This window comes from Lytechinus variegatus, chromosome 7, assembly GCF_018143015.1.
Source record: "Lytechinus variegatus isolate NC3 chromosome 7, Lvar_3.0, whole genome shotgun sequence".
In the NCBI taxonomy this organism is placed as follows: Eukaryota; Metazoa; Echinodermata; class Echinoidea; order Temnopleuroida; family Toxopneustidae; genus Lytechinus; species Lytechinus variegatus.
In genome coordinates this window covers 12,752,324-12,775,207 of record NC_054746.1, presented here as the reverse complement: position 1 = coordinate 12,775,207, position 22,884 = coordinate 12,752,324, and the positions used below count along the sequence as shown (strand labels likewise).

The 22,884-nt window shown below is 34.7% G+C and overlaps 1 protein-coding gene across 3 annotated transcripts in view; it reads left to right on the top strand.

The window, feature by feature from the left end:
* Positions 1–22,588, top strand: part of LOC100500774 (forkhead transcription factor N2/3) — a 64,634-nt gene extending 42,046 nt beyond the window's left edge. For all 3 annotated transcript variants that reach the window (XM_041612366.1, XM_041612364.1, XM_041612365.1), the window contains exons 5-9: positions 8,885–8,962; positions 11,720–11,788; positions 14,940–15,108; positions 15,657–15,869; positions 16,196–22,588. In XM_041612366.1, the coding sequence (XP_041468300.1) occupies positions 8,885–8,962; positions 11,720–11,788; positions 14,940–15,108; positions 15,657–15,869; positions 16,196–16,487 (821 nt within the window). In that variant the 3' untranslated portion in view covers positions 16,488–22,588. The remainder of the gene's footprint in view (positions 1–8,884; positions 8,963–11,719; positions 11,789–14,939; positions 15,109–15,656; positions 15,870–16,195) is intronic.
* The last annotated feature ends 296 nt before the right edge of the window (positions 22,589–22,884 follow it).

The window sequence follows — 22,884 nt, the reverse complement described above, 5'->3', positions numbered from 1 at the left end:
CTTACTTGAGTCCGATAAGAATGAAACACCCACATTCATCTCTCTAATTTTTGATGAGAATAGCATACAAGGCATGGCATATGAAATGTCAAAAGTTATGGAATTTTTAGTGAATAGTTATAAACAATTATTATTAGTGAGGTAATGGCAAAAAATAGACGCTCTTGGTGTCACACACAAGTCATATCAATCCCTTATGAACATTCATTAATAAATGTTTTTCTTGGTAATGGCTTCTAAATTTGGAAACTTCTTGAGAGCGGGCGGAGTGTGTGTGTGTGTGCCGTTCCATAAACTTCACGGCGACTCAGTTCTGGATCTAGCTTGCCTCAGTGTGTGTCCTGGCAACAGTTGCTATGACGACGTTATACCATGCTGCCTGTGGGAGTTGGTGAGTTGGGGCACCCAGAGGGGGAGCTCTAATTTTGGAATTCCTGTGAGTCATTCCTCATAGAGCTTGCTTGGCAGCCCTCCTAGCTCTGCAAGACTTGGGATCGCGGGGAGGGTGCAGGGAGCGAAACACTGGCTAGGACATCCTTTTTAAAACTAAAATAAAAACTGAAGCATCACAACATTTGGATTCTTCACAATAGATGACTGGTGCACAGGATCTCAAACAGAGCTCCAAGTAGTATTTTTATATTACAAAAATATTGTTTGTGTTGCTTTTCATATTTTGTAAGAAAAAGAAAATCCTTCTTAAATATCTCTACCTCTCATTCTTGGTCTTTAATTATATATATAGAGAGAGAGAGATATATATATTTTAGTTTTAAACAAGTTATCACCTTTTTCATTTCAGGCAATGGCATTGTTCTATCATTTTCTTGTAGATATGGAGGTACATGCCTGTGTTATATTCTATTCTATCAGTTTTCCTTCAGAAAGATACCTCTATCCAGAATGCAGCCATTAGAAGGGATACATTATACAATCACCTTCTACAAGTTTATTTGCTTTATTATCATGATAAAGTTAATTGTATTACAAGAAGTATGTCCTTTTGGCCCAGGGATCTACCCTGCCCAGGCTTTCTTATTCCCTTCTTTCTCATTGCGTTTGATTGATAGAAATACGTAATTGTCTGCATTGCAGTCATCTCTGTTCGTGACGCTAAAAGCTGCTGTGATAAACACGCTTGAGATATACGCAGCGGTTAAAGATAAGACCATGATTAATAGAAGCAAAGTCACAGGAGTGTAGCACTATCAATAATGTTTGGTTAGACCTACAATGTAGGTCCATGGTTAGACAACTCTCTCATGCGATCATCAATCGGATGGGTCTCTCTCTCTCTAATTGAAGCAGCCATCTTATCATAGCGTTAAATGTTCCTTTTTAGCATTGCATTTTTCCTTTTGGGATTTTGAAAATGCTCATGGCATTGGTCTATATTTTTTATTCATGGTTTCTGTTTGTTTCTGTTTCTGTTGGTGGTAACTCCCGTAGGAACTCGGCAGGACAGCATTTTTTGCTGGTAAACGCCAAGCTGGTATATAACCAATTACCTTGGAAACATTTTACGTCTAGGTTAATCAGTCATAGTGGCTGACGTAATAGACGACAGATATCACTCTTGGGCCTTTTTATCAAAGTGGAGACAATTGCAGAGTTAGGATTCGAACTCACAACCTTGCGATTATGAGTCTAATGCTCTAACCACTGGACCACACGACCCGTAATGTTTAATGTATCATTCTTTGATTTGGGATTAGCTTTCATTTTTCTTTTCCCTTTTTCAGTCAATTTCCATGCTCTTACCTTTTATGCCACAGTTGCACCAACGAAACTGGCTAAAGACTGATTAAAGTTATTACATAACTCGAATGGCATGTTATCGTTCGGTTTGGGGTTGGTTTGATTGGTGTGACTGTAGCGAGCGGAAGTACAGAATCATCAACAGAAAATGACCAGCATCATTTATGTATACAAGCAATTAGTGTACGGCAGTGAAATGATTGGACATTCATTAAGCCGTTATAGGAATCCAGATCATCGCTTCCTCATTTGCAGTGCGGTGTACTAATTACCGGATTCATCTGAATTTTATAATTGAACTTTTTGCCATGCATTGATATGTTAAAGGGAATCGTCTTTCATAACAAATTTACCTGCCTATACAGCTTGGGACTGGGATGGGTAGGAGTAGGGTGAGGGGGGTAGGAGTAGGGTGAGGGGGGTGCTTATCTATTTTTAGTGCAGTTGAAATGGGGGTTTTATTGTTTCTTTATTGGATTCTTCATCAAGGGGTAAAGTAGATTTCCATGTTTTCTTTCATTACGGGGGCAATGGAAAGAGAAGCTCATCGCAGTGCTCCGTCGTACTCCTGCCCCGGGAAGAATACAATTAGTCTGAGAAAGTTGATTATCGGATCTAGAGCGAGAAAATCGTATGGCAATTGGGATGCTCATGCAGATTAGATTATGGAAGGGAATTCATTTCAAACCTTGGATGAAGCTCATTAAGGAAGGAGAAATAAATTGGTTTTCTTTATTGCAATCTGCTGTGCTGTAAATGAATTTCAGTCATGGGTGCATCAGCCTTTGAGATGAAGATAATTTTTTTAAGTTTAGCCATTCAATTCACAATTTTACAATTTTTTGTGGTAATGAAGTCAAACATTAGAATTTGTTTTATTATTCAAAATGCCATGATATTAAAGTTGCTTAAACCACATTTGACAGAGATTTTTTGTAGTTTTTGTGCTCTTTCTGTTTCAGGAAAGGTGGATTTAGTGATTAATTCATAATGTTAAATTGTTCAGAAATTGAAGCCTGCTCAATTTCTTGCTCAGAAAGTATGAGCATGTCAGGAATGGGAGTTTTCTAATATGTGGACCGTTACAAGAAGTGTTTTATCAGTGATTTGCTCTTGGCCAATCAGATGCCAGGATTGTCAGTAGCTTATAACATTTATCAGTAGAAATCACTGACAAAAACTATTTATGAAACACCTCCCATGATGTCACCTTGATTATTGCAATATGAATACTTGGAAAAACAAACCGAATAAACCCCCCCATCCTATGGCTACGTTTGTGTCAGTTGATGATGCGTAAACATGTCATCATCCTCCCAACCCAAACGTTGGTAGATGATCCTTTTCATTCGGTTCATTCATTCATTATCCCCGTCACTCAGCATTCCAGGTGTTGTACATTTCCTGTTGAATATGCTCAAATCCGACGTGCTTTTGTCAGAACGGGTTCGGTCGTAGGCATCCCAAAGGCGGGGTGCCCGCCTTTAATTTCCTGAGTAACGCAAAATGCAGCATCGTTGGTTGTGCTATTGATGGATGAACGACAAGGTCTGAATTTCCTGTGCCTATTGTGCAGAATTAATGAATCAAGCAAAGTACAACAATTGAAAACACAGAATTGATTGAATCGGCTCAGAATACTGACGTGAGATTGATGAGGATTGAGGAGATGTTTGGAGAGCTGATCTCGTTCTAGTGATGGAATTAAATAATCAAGATTAGAATGCTTCAATTGATTTCTGGGATTGGAGTAAAACAGATTTTTACGATTGGAAATAATCAGTTATTGTAGTGGCGTTAAGGTTAAATTTGTGTGGATGTCAATCATGATGTTGCCAAATATTTTATTTGTATGATTTACATGCCATTGTTAACATTTAAAAAAAAATCACCTGTCAGCACCAACTCGGTGTTTTATTGTTTGATGTATTAATGAAAAATCATTTCATTTAGATTGTGACAGAAAGAAAATGTATAACAAAATAGTCTTCATGTATTGGAGATTATTATTTCCGAAGCACACAGTCTGTCTGTAATATAGTTGCTTTCCTTTTCCTTAAGTGTGACGTGAAACAAATGGCAATATTTTCATTTTTTTTCTTGTGTTTAAATTTTCACAAAGACTGAATTTGCTCAAGGATCACTTGCAATACAAAATTTGAAACTTTTAGGTTGTGTAGCCTGCTTTTGTATGAAATCTTGAGAAAAACTTGCATCATTTCATTTAGCTTTTTCCCCAAAAAAGTAAAGACATATTCAAATCTAGGTATGAAATTATACCTGTTTTCTATATATGTATTATGCACTTTCCATTTAATAGCATACCCTAGAGATCTAAACTAAAACTAAAAAATGCAACAAAACAGGAAAGATCTGAATCTAGTTTAATACTTGGATTAACCCTGATTTGAAAGAAAGAAATATTATTAACCAGAGGCTTATAGCTCCGAGTTCCATCATCTCCCTGTTTTGCGTAGTCTGGCATTGCATAGAAACATATGGTAATTACAATATATAATCTGATTTAGGAGTGTGTGTACTGCAAGATAAATACCCAGTTGCCATGGGAACGCTATAAACACATCTGGTGGCTGGGGGGAGAAAGTATACAAGGTTCCTTGTGTAATTCAGTTTTGCGGCCATTTGACGCTTGTCTTTGTTCTGTGTCGTGTAACACGGGATTTGTTTGCGAGGCGATCTGATTAAAAGACGGCTTTTAATTGGGAGTGTTTGTGAATGAGTAAAAGCACATGAATAAGAGTATATAATTCATTCTTGGGCAAGAAGTAGATGGCGGATTTATTGATTTGCTAAGTGGCTCTTTCCCATGATGCAATGGCATTAGTAGCCGCTGTTTTATCTTTCTCAAGGTTTATGCAATATGGAAATTTCTAATTACAAATATAGGATTGCTTCAGTTTCTGTATTCTCTCAATGAATGAAATCAAATCAAAGCACTCAATCATTGATAGGATGACAGGGTAAAGAGATTACACTTAACGCAGAAATCTTCCAGAGGAAAAGGTATTGTGGTATTATAATCTGCTTGTCCTTTGTTATATATATAAATATTTCTTTACAAAATGAATAACTTCAATTCCAGGACTGGTGCCTAGGTTAAGCAATTTGTAGAATAGGGAAACCATTCCAAATAGCATTCTCGTCTGACAGGTTGTCTTGTAGCAAATCTGTTTTCTGTGGCGAAATATAGAATTTCATACAGAAAGTGCACCACCGTCATGAACCTTAGAAATTGTCATCCACAGTAGCACGTAATTCAAATATTAATGGGATCAGCAAATAGCCAGTTCATCTTACTCTTCCAGAGGCAACTTTTTTCTCTCAAATTTTTGTACAGAAATTACACTGTGCATTATTCATTGGATGTACAAAGGGAGAAAAGGGGGTCTGTAAATAAGTGAGCTTTTTGTGTGCAAGTATTTACTTTTTTTTTTTCGCTGACTGACTGGCTGGCTGTGAGCGAGCTTCAGAGGAGTTCAGTTTGCCCAACATGGCTTAGACAAAGGTGCGGCTGGAGACGATGCAGAGCCGTCTCCCTGAATGGGGGGAGTAGATAGACAATGACACCCCTCCGTTGATTCTTCCTTGTACTATGTGTCGTCTCTTTGCTGTATCATTCAAAAGAATCAGATGATATGACACGTTCTGTTAAAACATCATGCATTCCCCTTTCTTAAATTCTATCTCAAGTTCCATTCATTTTTGTTTGTCCTTCGATTCATTTGTGATTACCCATTGCCATGGCAACTGGTGATACTTTCAGCTCAGTTGAATTGTGAATCGCAGTTTGAAGCAGGAAGAATATTTTTGCCTAAAAAAAAATTGTTTTTTTTTTTGGGGGGGGGGTTGTTACACAGGAATAGAGTGTTGTTGGTTAATAGTTGTATAATGCCTTTCACCCATCTTTTGGATACCTCTACAAACATTGATGATATTATCAAAGCATTTTCAAAATGTACATACCACAATTTTTTTATATTAAATATTTATTACATTGGGTGCCCCTTTCAATTAGATGTAATGAAGCACAACATTAGAACTACATAACATTTTTATGATCAGCAAAAACTCTACAAAATTATTAGATTTATTTCATATTTCTCATATCAATCATTAATCCAAATATAGTTAGTAAATTTATTCATTGATGAATTAATTTATCTTTTATATTTTGTATCCTCGTCTTCCCTTCTTCCTGTTCTTTCTTTTGTTCTTGCATGATACCCATTCAAGGTTGTTGTATTAAAGCAAATTGATTAAGCCCCGGCAAGCAGATGTATGATTACGCAGGAAATAAGTAATATAGACACTACCATATAACTCCAGTCATGTAACACAAGGCACGTAAAGATGATTAAATATCGAGAGTGAAACCTGAGAAAAGAAACCGGTTGAAATTCAGGGCAAATATCAATATTACGTATCATTCACTCATATTGCTATACCCTGATTGGTTTATAGCAACATCCTGCCATGCTTAATGCACTAATTATCATTATGCTTGTGCAGTTATGATCAGCTTTTATTGTATACATTAATGTGAAATGCTATAGGTCTGTGCTTGATAAAGTGAGTGGTCTTTTATTATGGAATAATGTAGTAATTACCTTCAATTTTTGTTCTCTCTTTGCTAATTGACCCACTTTTTTGCCATCATTTTAATGGATGTTTTCTAAAGGTGTATTCAATGAAATAGAATACAGTCGATTTCTACCACTTCCCATCTCGGTATAGATGAAAGGATGTCGCAAATTTCAATCTAAACTGTAGACATTAAACATCTAAATACCTCCTTCACTCAAAAAGCATTCTTCCAAATTAAAAGGAAATACTAAATTCACACTCTGAGCAAACTTGAAAGAAAGATCGTTTCACAAAAAACTGCAAATTGTGAATTTGTTATGATGCAGGTAGGCCCTGTAGGTAGTGGAGTTTTTATGTTCACCCGTCTGTGTTGTTGATGGTATAGAGATTCTTGAGACAATAGGGTCTGCTCAGCTCGTTTAATTACAATGCGGTTAGGACCGCTTCACGATGTCGCTTGCAACATGGCAGGATAAAGAAGGGCCTCTTTCTCAGCTGTAAGTGTGTACATCAGATCGGCCTGTTAACAACATTAATGAGTTTACGCCTGTCAGCGCAGGTCTCGGCAGGACTCGGCGGGATGAAGCCAACCTTATTACAGACCTTCTGCATGAAACATAAGGGCCCAAGTGACGCACCCGAATTAACACTTACTGATTGCCTATCTTCTCAGAATGCCCTCATCCAATTTGCGTTGGCATTTTTTGCTTCTTCTTTTTTTAATTGAGGAGTTAGATTACTTCCACAGATAATCTTCTCTGTCTTGAGCTTGCCCGCTTCTTTTCGTTCTTTTCCTGCCGAAATGAGTCACATTTGTGAAATATTTATGGCAAGGTGTATATAGGTTAAAATGAGATATAATCTGTGGATTGGCTATTAATTGACCACTGTTACTTCCAATAAATTGTTCTTCAATTCCTTTATCCTGTATTTTTCATGAGTTTGAACAGTGGTCCTTATTATTTGTATGTGAGCGGCTAGAGGGTATTATGTTTCATTAATTAAAAATCAGTTTTCGTTCAGTTGCTATTACACCGACCTCCGTTCTCTTTTTATACTTTTGCTTTTGCTTGCTTCCATTTTCAACATGAATATGTCATCTATTATCATCTGTGCACATTGAAGGAATAAGAAGGAAAGAGGATTCATGTAAGCCTATATTATGTCCATAAACTTTAAATAAATTCACTTTGAAATTGATATCGCTGTGGCTTTATATTTGTATACCAATGGACAGGATATCCTTTTCAATATCCTCCAAAAATATCATTAGTTTTAATTTCTAATTATGATATATCAATCTTTGCAAGTAGGGAATAGACCCTTCTCTTGAAATCATGAAGATATAAAGGTACATACTGTATTTTGAGGATATTTCTCAGCTTCTCTTTGTGTGTGTATTATGTGTTGTGAGAAAAAAGAATGTTGATTAATTTTATGGTTGAAACTTACTAGGTAGAAACAAGGACTTTATGCAAAATGTGGTTAACTCTATTTCTATTGTAAGTGATTATTTTATAAAAAAAGGGAGAAATATCAGATGAGATATCCGCTTCTGCCAATTGAATGATTTTATTCAGCTCCGGTAATGATTTTCGCAACCTTGGTATCATGTGGCCTGCTATAATTGAATAATCATGCAGAGGTCAGAATTGTTTTTTGTCCTTCATCATTTCTCTCCTCAAAAATAGCAAAGCCACATGCCAGTTGCCATGGCAGTGGTTAGCTATTACCATAGCAACCAATACAGATTGAAGACAGGAATCGTTATCACATGATCTGTTATAGTAATTCATGTTATTTACAGTTTGGGAGCGGCTGCTGCTCGCATTAAGGCCAACTATGGTTCAACCTAAAAACAGGACCATGCCATTTCAAAAGAACTCTTTGTTTTCATGCAAAGTCCTTTCTTTTCAAAGATCTTTATTTGTGATTTTATTTGAAGGACCTTCAATAAAGATTTAGGTTATTGATGGGTCCATGCATGGTTGATAAATAATTCTGAAAATAACTGTCAAGCAGTGAAGATTGAAAATGTTGTTTCCTGTTTTTGTAGAGAAAAACCTTTTGACATGGTTTAAAATAAAGTTAAGTAAAATCATGAAATATTGAAGGTAACAAACAACAGATAAGGATACAATCTTGAAATAAGATTTTACCAGTTTCATATTATGTAATTCTTTGTATCTTCTTGTTAAATTTATTTTTGATAACATTCATAGTTAATTTTTTTCTCTTCAATTCTTTAATTTGTTAATATATTTGGGTTTTTTGTAACCTTTCATATTTCCTCATGATTATTTACAACAATGATTAGGGTTGGAAGTTTACATGGCCAATCAGCCTTTTTTTTTTTAGGGGGAGGGGTTCTTTTTTTTGTTTGGTATATATATATATGTGTATCAGTATGCATTTACTGATATATTTCTTGTCCTTAATACTTTATATGCCTGTAGATTAGATAGTAAAATAACAGCTCTTTATTTTGTATTTTTTCCTTGTTTTTTTATTTTCTCTACAGCTCACATAGCATTGGTAGAGAGACTTCTCAACAGCCAACCGACTCATAACCAGTCTCATCAAAATGGTCTCGATCTCGGTAAGCCCAAATCTCATTATAGATATCAGATGGGTAATATAAAGCGATTCATAAAGTTATGCACAACTTCATGAACAACTTACAAACAACTGGAACATGTCCTTAGGTGATCGTTAGTCATTGGTCACAAGTCAGGCATTAAGTTATTGATATCTTACCGACAGCTTTATGAAAAACCCACCAGGTAACTGGAGATATAGATGGAAATTTTTAACAATGTCATGCCCCATCTTAAATTGTTTATTATTCCTAATTTAGAGCAAATACCAATATTAGAATTTACAGGGTTTTTTTTAATGGCTTTAATATTATTAAACTAATCCTTAATACTATTAGTACTATTCAGAAAATTCATTTGATCAATAATATTCAGATCATATTAAAATCATAATTTTCATTGCTTCTATAAAGTATAATGAATGTTGGTACTTGACCAAGTACTGTTTGGGGGCTATTTTATCACCATGGCAATTACCGTTTATTAATGGAATCATATAGGGAAGTGAGCTTGTTGGGTAAACATGATAACATATGGCATAGACTTGTTCTCCGTTGTTGGTGATTGATGACTGGGGCCCTAAGCTCTTCAGTTCAATTTTTTCTCCAAAATAAAGTTTATTTTAAGAGAGTAGAGAGCTAACAATAACAACCTGTGTTGGCTATTTGATAACAGGATACAAAGCAAACAATGCAAAATCAATATTGTTTAATGCATTTATCATGTTTTCAAGACAAAAGAACACCATTTTTTATTGTCAAGTGTAGTGATAGAAGCAGTTCACAAATTATGTATGAATTTTCAGAATATGTACAAAGTCACTTCAATATCTTGCCTTAGGCATCAAACTAGATATATAGTAAAAAAAAAATAGTGGTAGAATGAGTTCACAAATTATGTGTGAATTTTCAGAATATGTACAAAGTCACCTCAATATCTTGCCTTAGGCATCAAACTAGATATATAGTAAAAAAATGTAATAATAAATATAAATCATATTTATGCCTTTTAATCCAGCCATATCTGTTACCATCTGATGCAGTTGACTGGCAGTTAGTCCTAATGTAAACTTAATTATGCTTTTTTTCTTTTTTTGGGGGGGTGGGGGGGGGGCAATGCTGCATGAGTAGCTCTTTATATATATTTGAGATCTGTGAATGCAAATTGTCGACTTTCTTGGTGTTTTCTTATTTCAAAGCTGAATGCCCTGCTCTGCATGCTTGCTTGGTTGTCTGAGTGGGAAAATCTCAGATTCCCTCATGAGCTGCCTGGTCCGCATGAAAATCTGGCATGCGCGATTAACCCCACAGGGCAGATGTCTCTATCTCGAGCTTGAATCGTGTCCCGCTACAGCCCCGGTTCCTTTCTCGGTGAAAAATTTACCCAGTAATCACACCTTTATTTAACCACATTAGTCTTTGGGATTGAGGTTTTATGCAAGCATCATATGAAAGGTTTTAATAACTTGTATCCCTGTTTTGAACATACTAATTCTTCATCTTTTTTTTTCATGTTTGATATATTTCCTTGTTGTGAAATGGTTTCCTCAAAGGATTTGCTTACGGAACTGACTTTGAAATATAGATATATTGATTCTAATTATTATTCAAAGGACTATACTAGGGAAGTTTTAATTATGTCAGTTGTATTGGTAGATCTATGTCATTTTTATTTCAATCAAGGAGGGGATCTACATCACACAAGCTAAACTTTTCAGTAGATCAATCTAGTTATCCTTCCCACAATTTTATCTTTGTGAATGTGGAATATAAATCCGAATCAAATCGATCAATGGGGTAAAAATTTTGTGATGAATTTTAGAGTCTGGACACCCAAACTACTGGTTTTTATCCTCCCATCCCCGAAACATTGCGATTGGATTAATGTTTGCTCTGATGCACATAATTGCAACCAAAGCTTCTGGTGTTAATCATTAAAGCCGCATGCGGGAGCTGGTTAATTCGCGCTGTTTGAGCAGATATTCACGGCACGTTGGCAAGTGTGTGCCGTAATTTACTGCGTATTGCCAAGTGCAAACGCTTGGCACCCCCCTCGGAGTGCCCTCGTCCAATCTTTGCATTGCGGTGGAAGTATTTCTGTTGATACAGAAACACATCAAGATGTAGATGATGATAACCAGTTGATAATGGCTTATCTATTTGCTCCTTTGCTTTGCCAAGGAGCCTCCTCGTAGATTAGCATGTGGTTTCCTTTCTGTCATTTCTATGGCAAAGTTTGTACAGCTAAAGAGTGTTTGATGACCCTGTGTGTAAACTTCACCTTAGGCTTCTAGTTAACATTGACCCTGTAACATAAAGCTTATTGATTGATCTTATAGGGATTAGTTTTATGATTGATCATACATAACAATCAATGCTATCAATGGTAGTATTGGTCTCCACAATCAATGACTAAGCTGTAGGTTAGAGGCCCAGGAGTGTATGCAGTAATCATGCATTGTATCAAACAAAAATTTGCAAATCCTAACTTATTTCCTAATTTTGCACATGTCCTTACACATTCAATCATGATTCATATAGAGAGATATAATTAAATACTAGTCATCCAGGTTTATAAGACAAATATCAGTCGCCTGTAATGAATTAGCTTCTACTTTAGATTATGAAATGAAAAGTTACAAAAACACACAGATGACTAAAAATGCATTATTTGGTATTTTGTTTGTGAAATGTGTAGGCATATATCTTGCAGGTTCCATTTGTTTTATTCATGTTTTTTCCTTTTCTTTTTTTATACAGAATCTGAGGTTGACGCTGCAGCTACCATGATGATGTTCAGAACTCCTCCAGACAGGAGACTTGCTGAACGTAAGAAAACAATTTTATTTGAATATTTTGTTTAAGATCATATAGATAAGATCATATCCGTGCATCAGAATAATTTTTAGGTGTGTACCAATGCAGGTGAACGGATGATTTTTGCTCAGGAGAAGTATTTCTTAACTAGATTTTTATTATTTCCCAGGAAGAAATATTCACCCAAACAGTGTCCACACTAATCTCTTATTGTAGGGTGGCCTTGTTTGATAACTGGTATGTTGTGAGCTATGATGATCCTGCACAGTACGTCTTACCAGCAAAACACATACCAATTGCCAAATTGGCAACCATTTAACCAAGGTGAATGAACTCTGGTAATTTAAAAATGAAATTCCATCAAATTCCAAATTAAGGAAATGGTAGATCATTCAAATGATATTATTTGATATATACAACGGCTTTAGAAAATAAAACTGTTAAATGTGTGAAGGACATTTCCATAATTGAATTTTTCTGGGACGAGGCTCTGTGGTTTTGTTGGGAAATGGTTGAAATACACTGAAGGTAAGTAAGCCAGCATGAAATGTATGGCAGTGAGAGATCCAGGATTGTGAAATATAGGGGATGCACATTCTGAAATGGTGGGGGGGGGGACAACAATTTCTTTAGATTTTGATATATTAATATATGCAATAGATATGATTGCGAAAATTTGGGGGAATCACTTGTGCCCCGCCCACTTGAGTATGTTTTCTTTAAAGATGATTTTTTTTTACATTGGATTTTATTTTGTATTTATGTGCAATGGATGATTTTCAAAATATGGGGAGGGCACCACCTTAGGATCCCTGCTTAGTTAGATCCACCAACGTATATATTGATGTTCTATTCATTGGGACCGGAATCCACTAGATTTTATACTAACTGTAACATCTACATATTTTCCCCAATCCATTCATATCAGGTACATTGAAGGTAAGCTTTCACAAAGCTTACCCCAATGACACTTTCATGTCAAAGGTTCAATTGCACTATTATTACAACAAAGGCAGGGTATCAGAGTGGGATCATGAAGGATTTTCTTTTCAAAACTCAACTTGTAGGGAAAAACATTGTCAATTTTCAAATTTTCAGGGAGAGTGTTATTCTTTGAAAGTATAATAAATGATGATACATGTTATGTGATTAAATGTGGCAATGTTGGGATCTTTCTCCACCATCATTCCAACTGATTGGGTGTAGTAGATATATGTTTCTTCTCTGTAGTCATGTATAGAGTACCTTGAGGAAGGTAATAACTCCCCCAAGGTTTATGAGGTGTGTTATATGATCTGATAGTTTCAATCAAAATAGAGCACTCAAGTATTCCCATGACCAATATAGGTTACTCAGTTTACAATTGCAAATATAGCATAAAACAATGTCAATTTGAGCACATTATGGAGAATATTTCCCGGGATATTTCCACCCTCTGATGTTCAAAGAATTAATACCTGAATGACACGAACTGAAACTGAAGCTAATTCGGACTGCTTCTGACTTAACATTTCAATAAATGACAAAATTTATGGTGGTGAAGAATAAACCGAGAATAGTTTCTAAATGAATAACTTTGCTAGTTTGGTTGGCAGGCCATATTTATTATCATTTTATCCATGATGAGGTAGAATCAACAATAGTTGGTAGTGTCAGACTTTTTGGCGCAACTTTTTACCCCAGCAGTTTCCATGGTTCTAGTTTCGAGCATCCATTATATGTCAATCCTTGTGATTGTATGTGCCAAGATGGATTTCCTTGGAGGTGTCTCTAGAGAACCTTTTCCCCATTCTGTCAACTCTAATGCATTTAATCATATTTTACTTCTAAAATTGATTGTGATAAAGTGATGAGATGGATGGAAATTATCCAAGATGATTTTGACTCAAGTGTTATTCAATGTTCTCATTCATAATTGCTTCTAGTAATATTTGTTCTCTTTTTCCTATCTGATGTGACTGTTTTCAAGTGTTTGCACGTCATGGAACTTAAAATCCAGTGACCAAAAATTCTAATTCTCTTCAAATATTCAATCCAAAGAAACAAACTTGTCTTTATTGCCTATAATAGTATTAATTCCCTATTTCTTTTATTATTTAATGTGTTAGTGTGTTGTTTTTAAAGACACATTCCATATTAAAATGGTAACTGTAACCAAAATGAAATACCAGTCAAGCCTTGGATGCAGGCTAGTGCAACTAGATCCCCAGACAAGCTCTTGAAATGCAATATATGTTTGTGCATGGGACCAGCAGATATCCATCCTGCTTACATGTAATTAAATCTTATAGAGTGATAGGGGACAAAAATATCATCAAACTGTGTTGCAGTGTAAGTGTAGGGGGTAATTAGTTCTGGCACAGAACTAGCTGATCTGAAAACCATATGTCTTGCTCTGCGAGCTGCATACAGAATTACACGTAACACATGCGTTGAATTGTTCTCCCACAAGCTGGATAACTTATGCTGTAGTACATCAATGGCTGTAGGACTAGCACTTTGTTCATTGCATGTATAATGATGATACACTTATTCAGTGTGATGTAATGAGATAATATATGAATAAGTTTGGTCAAAGTAAATTAAGTAAAATCTGAGAAACTGGGTGTATGGTATTGTTAAAATGTATTTATAATAATGATAACTTCACTTATGGATTTTGGAATATCTGATTTTATTCAAAATCACTCTTCTCACAACCATTGACTTGGATAATAAGTTGCAAAATATTGCATTGGACCTCTTTCGAAGAAAATTATACAAGATACAAGATGGTTAATGTTGTGTCTGGAAACATGTACTAATGAATAGGTTTCATGTATATTTCACTTTCAAGTCCCTCTATTGCAAGAATCCATATTTCGAATCTGATGACGCCTTTATAGAAATATTATTGGCAGATTGGTGTGCATGATATCAAAAGCGTATACACATCCAACTGCTGGATCCCGTAACACAAAGGTTAGCGATTGATCATACGATTGATTGTACATTGTAGACTATGGAATCAAACGTAGAAAAACGATCATTGCTAAGCTTTGTGTTACGGGGCCCAGGTTGTATAAAAAGTTATTTGAATAAACCACACCTAACAGCCCACAGGATGAATTATTCAAACTAGTTAAATATATAATATTTGATTTACCTATCTTTCCACTTGCAGATGACAGACTAAAGAGGGAGTCCTACCCAGGGGCAGGACCGTTGGCCAATCAGAACCTCTTTATCATGGGCGGACTAGCTCCGATGCAAGCCAGACCAGAGCAGCCTCACTGGAGACCCACACTTAACGACCTCGCAGAGACGGCACTCAACGAGCTCGGAGACAATGGGTATGAAACAGATTTTAGAGCTTCAATAAGCAATAAAAACTGCAGTATACGCTTTACATATACAGCTCTTTAATACGGTCTGTTATAGATTTTTTTAAAAATCATTCCATTGATGTACAAGACCGGAAATGGACTTGTAAACTGTTCCACAATTTGGGATCACAAAAATCAAAGCTAGCTTCCCCTTCTTTAAACAACGGCCTCAGTTTCTGTTCATCATTTTGAAAAGTGGTAAAGAAGTGAAAAGCAATTTTGAAGTGAATGGAAAAAGCTTTTATTTCATTGAAAGAAATTAAGTGCAAAGAGTTTAGCAAAAATTGGTTGATGTTTGTTATAGTTTTATTTGTTGTTTTGAAACATATAAATGCAGCATTCTCATTCATTAAGAGGAAATATCAAAAATAAGTATATAACTTGAGAAAAACTTTGGATGAAAATCAGTGTTATCAGTTGTAATTTTATTATTATTTCATTTGACGAATATGTTTGATATATGGATGAGATTAACTAGAATTTTATGATATAAATGCTTTGACTTTTGACCACAGAGTGAGTAGAGTGGCAGTGACACCAGAGAACCGAGAGATGTTGAAGGCCAAGTGTACCCCTTCACCAGACGGTATGGACCACACCTACAGCCTGAGTTCGTCCATCAAGATACAGGCCGATCATGGCTACTCCTCGGATCCTGGTGATGTAGAGATGAGCGATTTCAGTGACGAGAGCTTCGAGGAAGAATCAGACATGGAGCAGGAATCGAGGTAAAGTAATCTACTGTGCACTTTTGATGATGATTATGCCGGGGGTCACTTCCATTGAAGAGTGGACAGCATCCACAAGAAAAAAAAATGTGTAAAGGGTATGGAAGGGGGGGGTAGGCAAGGGAGCAAACTCTATTACAAACAGTGGTTTAAGAAAATCCTTTAATTTTCAAAATGAATTATTGTGTTTGGAAAACATTACTAATGCATATCGAATCTGACAATAAGGTAAATTTCCATAGTTTGCAGGAGATCCATCTATTAAGCATTTTGGGGAGATAGAAGATTTCATCATTTTAAAGCAATTGCTGTCATTCTCATTTCAGGAGGCTTGGCGATAGTGGTGTCCACTTCCATCTTGAGGAAGGCAAACGAGTTGACGAAAAAGGAGCCCCATTGCCACTCAAGAAGCGTCCTCCCCGGATGACAGAAGAAGACAAGAGACTCGCCGATGCCCTCCTGATCCTGTCTGGTATCGGTGCAGAGCCGATGCCCGCTAAGGAAGCAGCTAGTCCCAGCGCAGAAGCAAGTCCAGGTCCAGAGGCTAGTCCAGGTCCAGGTGAAAGTACATGTCCAGATGCCATGGTGACGGAAGAAGTCCTGGAAGCCTCAAGGTAGTGAAGCCTGAATTGCACGGTGATGCGATGTCATGAAGACAATCAAAAGACTATGACAAAGATGAACAATAACATAGTGATTATGTTGAGTGGAAAATGCCGGGATAAAAACTTTTTAAGCGATTGGTATTGGTTATTTCCAAGGCCAACCTATCGACTTTTCTTAATTGTTTTGTGTTTACATGGAGAGCTATCACCTGTTCAGCGAATGAAGAAGTCGCAGATCCAAGATGTTTGGAATATCTTCTAAGGATTTGTATTTTGTCTGTAGGTGTGTAGGAAACTCTTGTTGGAATGCTCCCCAGGGAGTGGAGGAAGTGCATACCTTGTGTGCAGGCAAGCCAGAATCTGATGATCGGGATAATAATAAATATGTAAAGCGCTTAAGAGACATTGTGTCAGTGTATTAAGTGCTATGTAAGAGCAGAATATTTTTCCTAGTATCTGAGCAGTGGAGAGACATTCATAGGAAAATGTGAACCATTTTTTGTTGGTGTGGAAAATTCATCAGTGGTGTGCGGCTTTCTGGCAAAAAAAAAAGATAAATACCATTGGAAGGAAGCAGATGGATTTGATTTTCCTTGTACTTTGTTGTGATGAGGGGAATTTTGAAAAAGATTGTTTTCGGTACAACTCAAGAATAAAGAATAACGCATCTCAAATGAGAAATTTTTAACCTGAGACTGTAGAGCACGTTGAAAGAGCTTTTTTGTGCAATCACGTTGTATAGTTTACTTTCATTTTCGTTTGCAAATGAAACCATTTTTGTGCCCATTGCGTATAGAGGATGAAAAGGGGGGTTTCATGTGAAGCCTCTTGTCAGTGAATTTCACTAACAAATTTGCTCTGAGCCAATATAAAGCAAGTATTTCAGTAGCTTATAACAATAGTTGAATTGACTATTTATTTTATGAAATCCTCCAGAGACAAGATTGGGCTTGCTTTTATAATGACAAATTCTCTTTCTTAGATATTCCTAAAAGATAGGAAAAAATTGGAGGAAAAGAGGTAGTTACAAATTCCCGCTGAGGTATTTTTTTAAAAGATGTAGTTCAAGAAGAATGCTATGCCACTCTGTTATACTTTGATTAGTGTAACCCCTGCATAAAAATTACAAGACAAATTATTACAAGAATTATAATAGATAACTAGTTTATCAAGCAAATTCTTAACATACACTGTAAGTGAAAAATGAATAATTTTTTTTAATTTGGTATATGCCAACAAGGAAGAGAAACCTCAACAAATGATTTTTGTCTCCCTTTTGACAACTTAAAACAAACTGCATGGTTTAATAGGAGAAAATGTACTTTCATTTAATTTGAAAGACATCATTCGGTTCCATTTTCATTAATTTAATATAAATCAATAGCTTAAGTTTCAGAAAGCTAATGATTACATGGTATATGAAAGGTTGGATTTTTTTTTTCTGCTGCAAAGTTAATGGTTTTGAGCAAGGTGTATATACATAGAAACATTTGCCGTAGAAAGAACTTCGTATATAGACTGTAGATGTAGGTAGTTTAGTCATATCTCAATAATAGTACATAAATTGTTTTAATTTCTTATTTCTCGCATTAGTTTGTTAGAAAAAGTTGTGAGCATTGGACAAGTGCTTCCATCTTGTAAATACCCGTGTTTGCTTTGAAAGCATAGATGAGGGATTTGTGTGTAAATATGTTGTAAAAATATACAATTATGTCTGAAAGATTTTAGTACTTTGTTGTAAGGGAAAAAGAAAGCTGTAGGAGAAGGGTTAAAGGTCATGCATTAGATGCTCTTGTTAGGTCAAAGGTCATATGTCAGATGCCGCAAATGCTGCACACCATTCGATGATAACAGATAAATGAAAGACTTAAATTTGCCGAGTTCTTGTTTTTACATACTTTTAATGTCATATGAATTGATTAAGGTGATTACAAGGATTTTTTAAATACTTAATAAGGCGTTTGCTCTTAGGAATGTATTTTTCTTAAAAGAATGTTAATTTAAACACATTTGAAAACATCTCAGCTGGATTGATTAAGAACAGGTTATTTAATGTTATAAAATACACTACTTCATACTTTTTGAGAGTAACAAACAAATGGTAGTGCCAAAAATCATTGCCAATATGATCACTATTTGAATTAGATCAAAATGAAATTTTATCTCTTTTCCAGGAGGTCTTAATTTCTGTTGAGTCTTGGTCCGCAACGGTAAGGAAACCAAAGAGAAATGTCATGGTAGTAATCTGATCAGAAATGATTTACTTGTGGAAATACAACTGATATGATATAGGTATTGAATTGGTGATAATTGTCATCGAAAGGGAACAAATATGTTTTTGTTGTAGTCATCAGTATCATTTTCAATGCAACATGAAATGCAGCTCGATGAAAAATATTTCAAGTGCAAATAGTGTGAACAAGTAGATAAAAGTTTTCCAATTTTTTTGAACAATTGCTGAAATGTGGAGCTTTAGAACAACAAACACGTGCGGTGCTAGTCGTGATATACTTCCCAATGTAGGATTAATGTAGTGTTTTTTGTTATTTTCATTTTTTTTTAAGAGTAATACATGATGGGAATGGTGCATTTCTTGGTTTTCCTAGTTTAAAAATATGGTGCTGGGTTATGAATATCAAGCAGTTTAATAAACATCAGGTGAACATTTTAGTGCTGATTTGACATTTACAGTAAAACAAATTATTTGCCGTTTAGTGGGTAATTTCTTTTTTGTAAGATTTTATTGCAGTTGTTATTGTAAGATAAGAGCATGGATGTCCTTATGAATAGAAAAAATTGCAAGATTTTTGTGACAGTACTAAAACTGGAAGGATGATCAGCTTATGAGGTGGCTCACTATATTACATAAATTCAAAGTTTTGAATCCTTTTTATATTTTGTGACATTTTTTTTCCAGGTCTTGTTTTGATAATCATGGTCATATACACTCAAAGTTTATTGGCAACATTATCATTGAGAAACGATAACGTACTAATTGTCTCTAAATTTCCATCATTTTGGAATATTCTATGATGTTTAATGAGCTAATAATAGAACAAATCCAGAGTTTGGTTATAAAACTAAACTAGGCATTATCATGCTTTAGAATTTTCAGCGAACACATTACTGTATTTATGAATCATTCGAGTATGTTCACCGTGCTACTAATGTACATGAACTATTTGTTATATGTACATAGAGTCTTCCCTACCGCCAGTATTCAGAACTGAAATTTGCTTTCTTTTGTACAAATGAAGCAAAGTTAAACAAAATTATGAACAAATTATCCGAAACGATCTTGGCCCTGAGCTGAAATTGAGATATTTATATGTATCTCATCAAAAGAATCAAAATCTAATTATTTCAATTATTTGGAAAAACCCAGGTTTGCTTTGTTGAGCATTTTTATTTGCGCTGTGCTTCCATATCAGTTTACATTTGTTAAGTTACATTATGAAATGTATGTCATTGGTATTTATGAATGTATTGAGGCACTGTTATTTTAATGCACTAGCTAACACTGAACAAATCTTAAATCAGAAGTAAACAATATTATGTTGATCTGATTTTCTTTTTTTCTGTAAGTTTATCTGTAACCGGGGGTGAAAATGAAGGGAAATTCAAACAAAAATGAAATTCTTAAATTGTGTTATTTTGTATCGGTAAATAATATTTTTACCATTTTATAGTCGGTCTGCATATTAGAATTATTCAAGGGAATTTCTTTTTAGCCAAACAGTGATGCCACATTATCAAAATTGAATGAAGAGTGAAAGCGATTTTATTTGCCAAAATATTAGTTTGAAAAATATAACTAAATTAGACTTATATTTTTTGCTTAGACTATGATATTGTACAGTAGCAATTTCATTTTTCTTTTTGTGCATTCATTATTCAACATTATTTGTTCATTGCTTTCAATTATCTCTCTGTCACGTCGTGCAATATTAGTAGTATTATGTTTACTAACTCAATACGTTCTTGCATACGTGTATTTTTTAAAAGTAATTTTAGAAGTAGATCAAACTCATCTTGCACAAATCATAGTGATTATTTGCAATTTTGTTTGGGTTTTCCTTTTTATTTTGGAAGAGAATTTTTTCTCCTTGTAGGTAGTTTTTTTTTTTTAAGTTTGGGAATCATTATCAATACCAGCTTTACAATATTTATTGTTGTTGTAATTATAAGTTTTATATATTTTTTATTGTCTTTGGAACTGCACCTGGTGATTTCATGTGAGAAAACAAATCCATAAAAGCCTGAGAAGAAAACAAGAACCTTTTATCATCATTTGTACATCTTTTATCATGTTTTAAAGGGATAGTTCATCTTAGAACTTCCCAAAATTAAATTTTATTATTATGTAATCTTGCATGACTCGGATATTATTTTTACATCTCGAACCGCCCATTATCATCATCACCTGAAAGGCCTAGCTTGGTCTGGAACCAGACATTGCACTAGATTTATCATCGAAATTCCTCCCATCATAAAAAGATTGAGGAAAATATTATGATGATATTGATGATTCTCGTAATTTTGAACTAATCAAAGCTTTTAATTCATGCAATTGTTTCAAAATCATACATTGGGGTAGTAGATATGTGGGATCATTTATTTATGGGACAATTTTGTCACAATCTACGTTCAATTCTTTTATGTTCTTTAATCAGGGTTGTGTTCAATTTTTATTTATATCATGAGTAACTTGCCACAATTATTACTTTTTTTTTCTTTTCTGAAATTATGTAGTATTGCCGATGGAAAAAGAATGTTGCAATCCACGTGTGTTCTGGGTAATTTCTTTTCTTCACAATTTGGTTTTGTGTGTGAGTGTGATTAAATTATATAGAACTTTTATATCAGGAAAAGCAAGTTTCAATTTTATTGTTTGATAATTATTGTCATAATAAAACCATTTTTTGTGAACAAACATTACTCTTAATTTTTGACAAGATACCATCAGAAGTTATCTAAAATATGTCCAGGAAATGAATTTTCAGGTTTATAGACATGTGTACACATTGGGTTTGACTTATTATTTTTTTAGATGTAGATTATTTGTTAATTTTATGCGAAAAAAATTACAGTCCCAAAATGAAAATCACTTCAGTTCAAAGCGTTTTTATTTGTTTTTAAGAAGTACTTTATGTTTAGGATGTAAAATGTATTATACCAAGATTTTATTTTTCATTTTTATCTAGGACTACTGATTAAAACTGGTAAGAATAATGTATTATTACTGTTCAAAGTATTTTCTATGTGATGGTTATGTAATTTATCATACATGATTTAAAGAGACGGTTCGATCAAACTTGTTTGTAGAATGTATGTTGTACCTCTTAGATCCATGAATATTATTTGGTATACATATATTTTTTGTAAGTGCATAGTTTTTTTTTTCTAAAAAGAAGGAGTACTGATCAAGAAGAAAAGGTTTTGAAGTTATTCTATTACGTTATTATCCAGTGATTTTCCTTATTATATGATAGTAATGTTGATCTACATCTCAATATATATTTATTCTTACTAATCATGATAGAGACTTACGGTGATTTCTATTTTGCGTACAACAAACTTCACATCAGGTATGACCTATATTTATTCATCACAATACAATATGTTGGGAATAAATTTGAATATCCATGCATTTATTTATCGCAAAACAATATTAAGGGAATAAATCTGAATAGCTATTTATTTATGCTAAAATCTGTCAAAGAATGTATGGATGGTATGTACTCTAAAAGTTAGGAAATATGACTATGCCTTTACCTATCCTGACTACAGTTCTCAATTGATAGGTCAGGCAAGAAAGTGAAAGGCGATAACGAACAAACACTTGAAGAGCCATGTGACCTCAAAGTGTATCATTTTAGCACCATTTTTTCCCCTTTTTGTATTTGGTACCAAAGAAATATTTGGTAACCGTGTATTATTGTTATTCATATCATTGTCTCGCATGCTTTGTACACTTACACAAAATCGTATAGTGCAAGTAAGAACTAAAAAAAAAGAAGAAAAAACATTGTACAGTATATTGTAGTTAAGAATAATACTTCGTTCAACCTTTGTAAGAAACTCGTTGGGAAATAAATGATAAAGCAAAATGTATAATTGCTTGTTCTTTATTAATTGTGCAATTTCTTGTTTATTGCGTAATTCTGTATGACAATAGAATGAGAATAGGAGAGGGGGAGGTAGGCCAAATTGTGTCACCACTTGGTCTTTCAAATTGTACTTCTTGTATGTTGCATTATTTACATCAATAACTCCATACATCTACTTGATTTGCTAGTTCAGCCCTCTGGACTGCCATACCCGAAAAGAACTCCCAAGAATTTAAAAAGCGCGAGCGCGCCCTCTCCCGTTCAGGTGTAGTGGTTCTGACTCTCGCCTTATAAACAGAG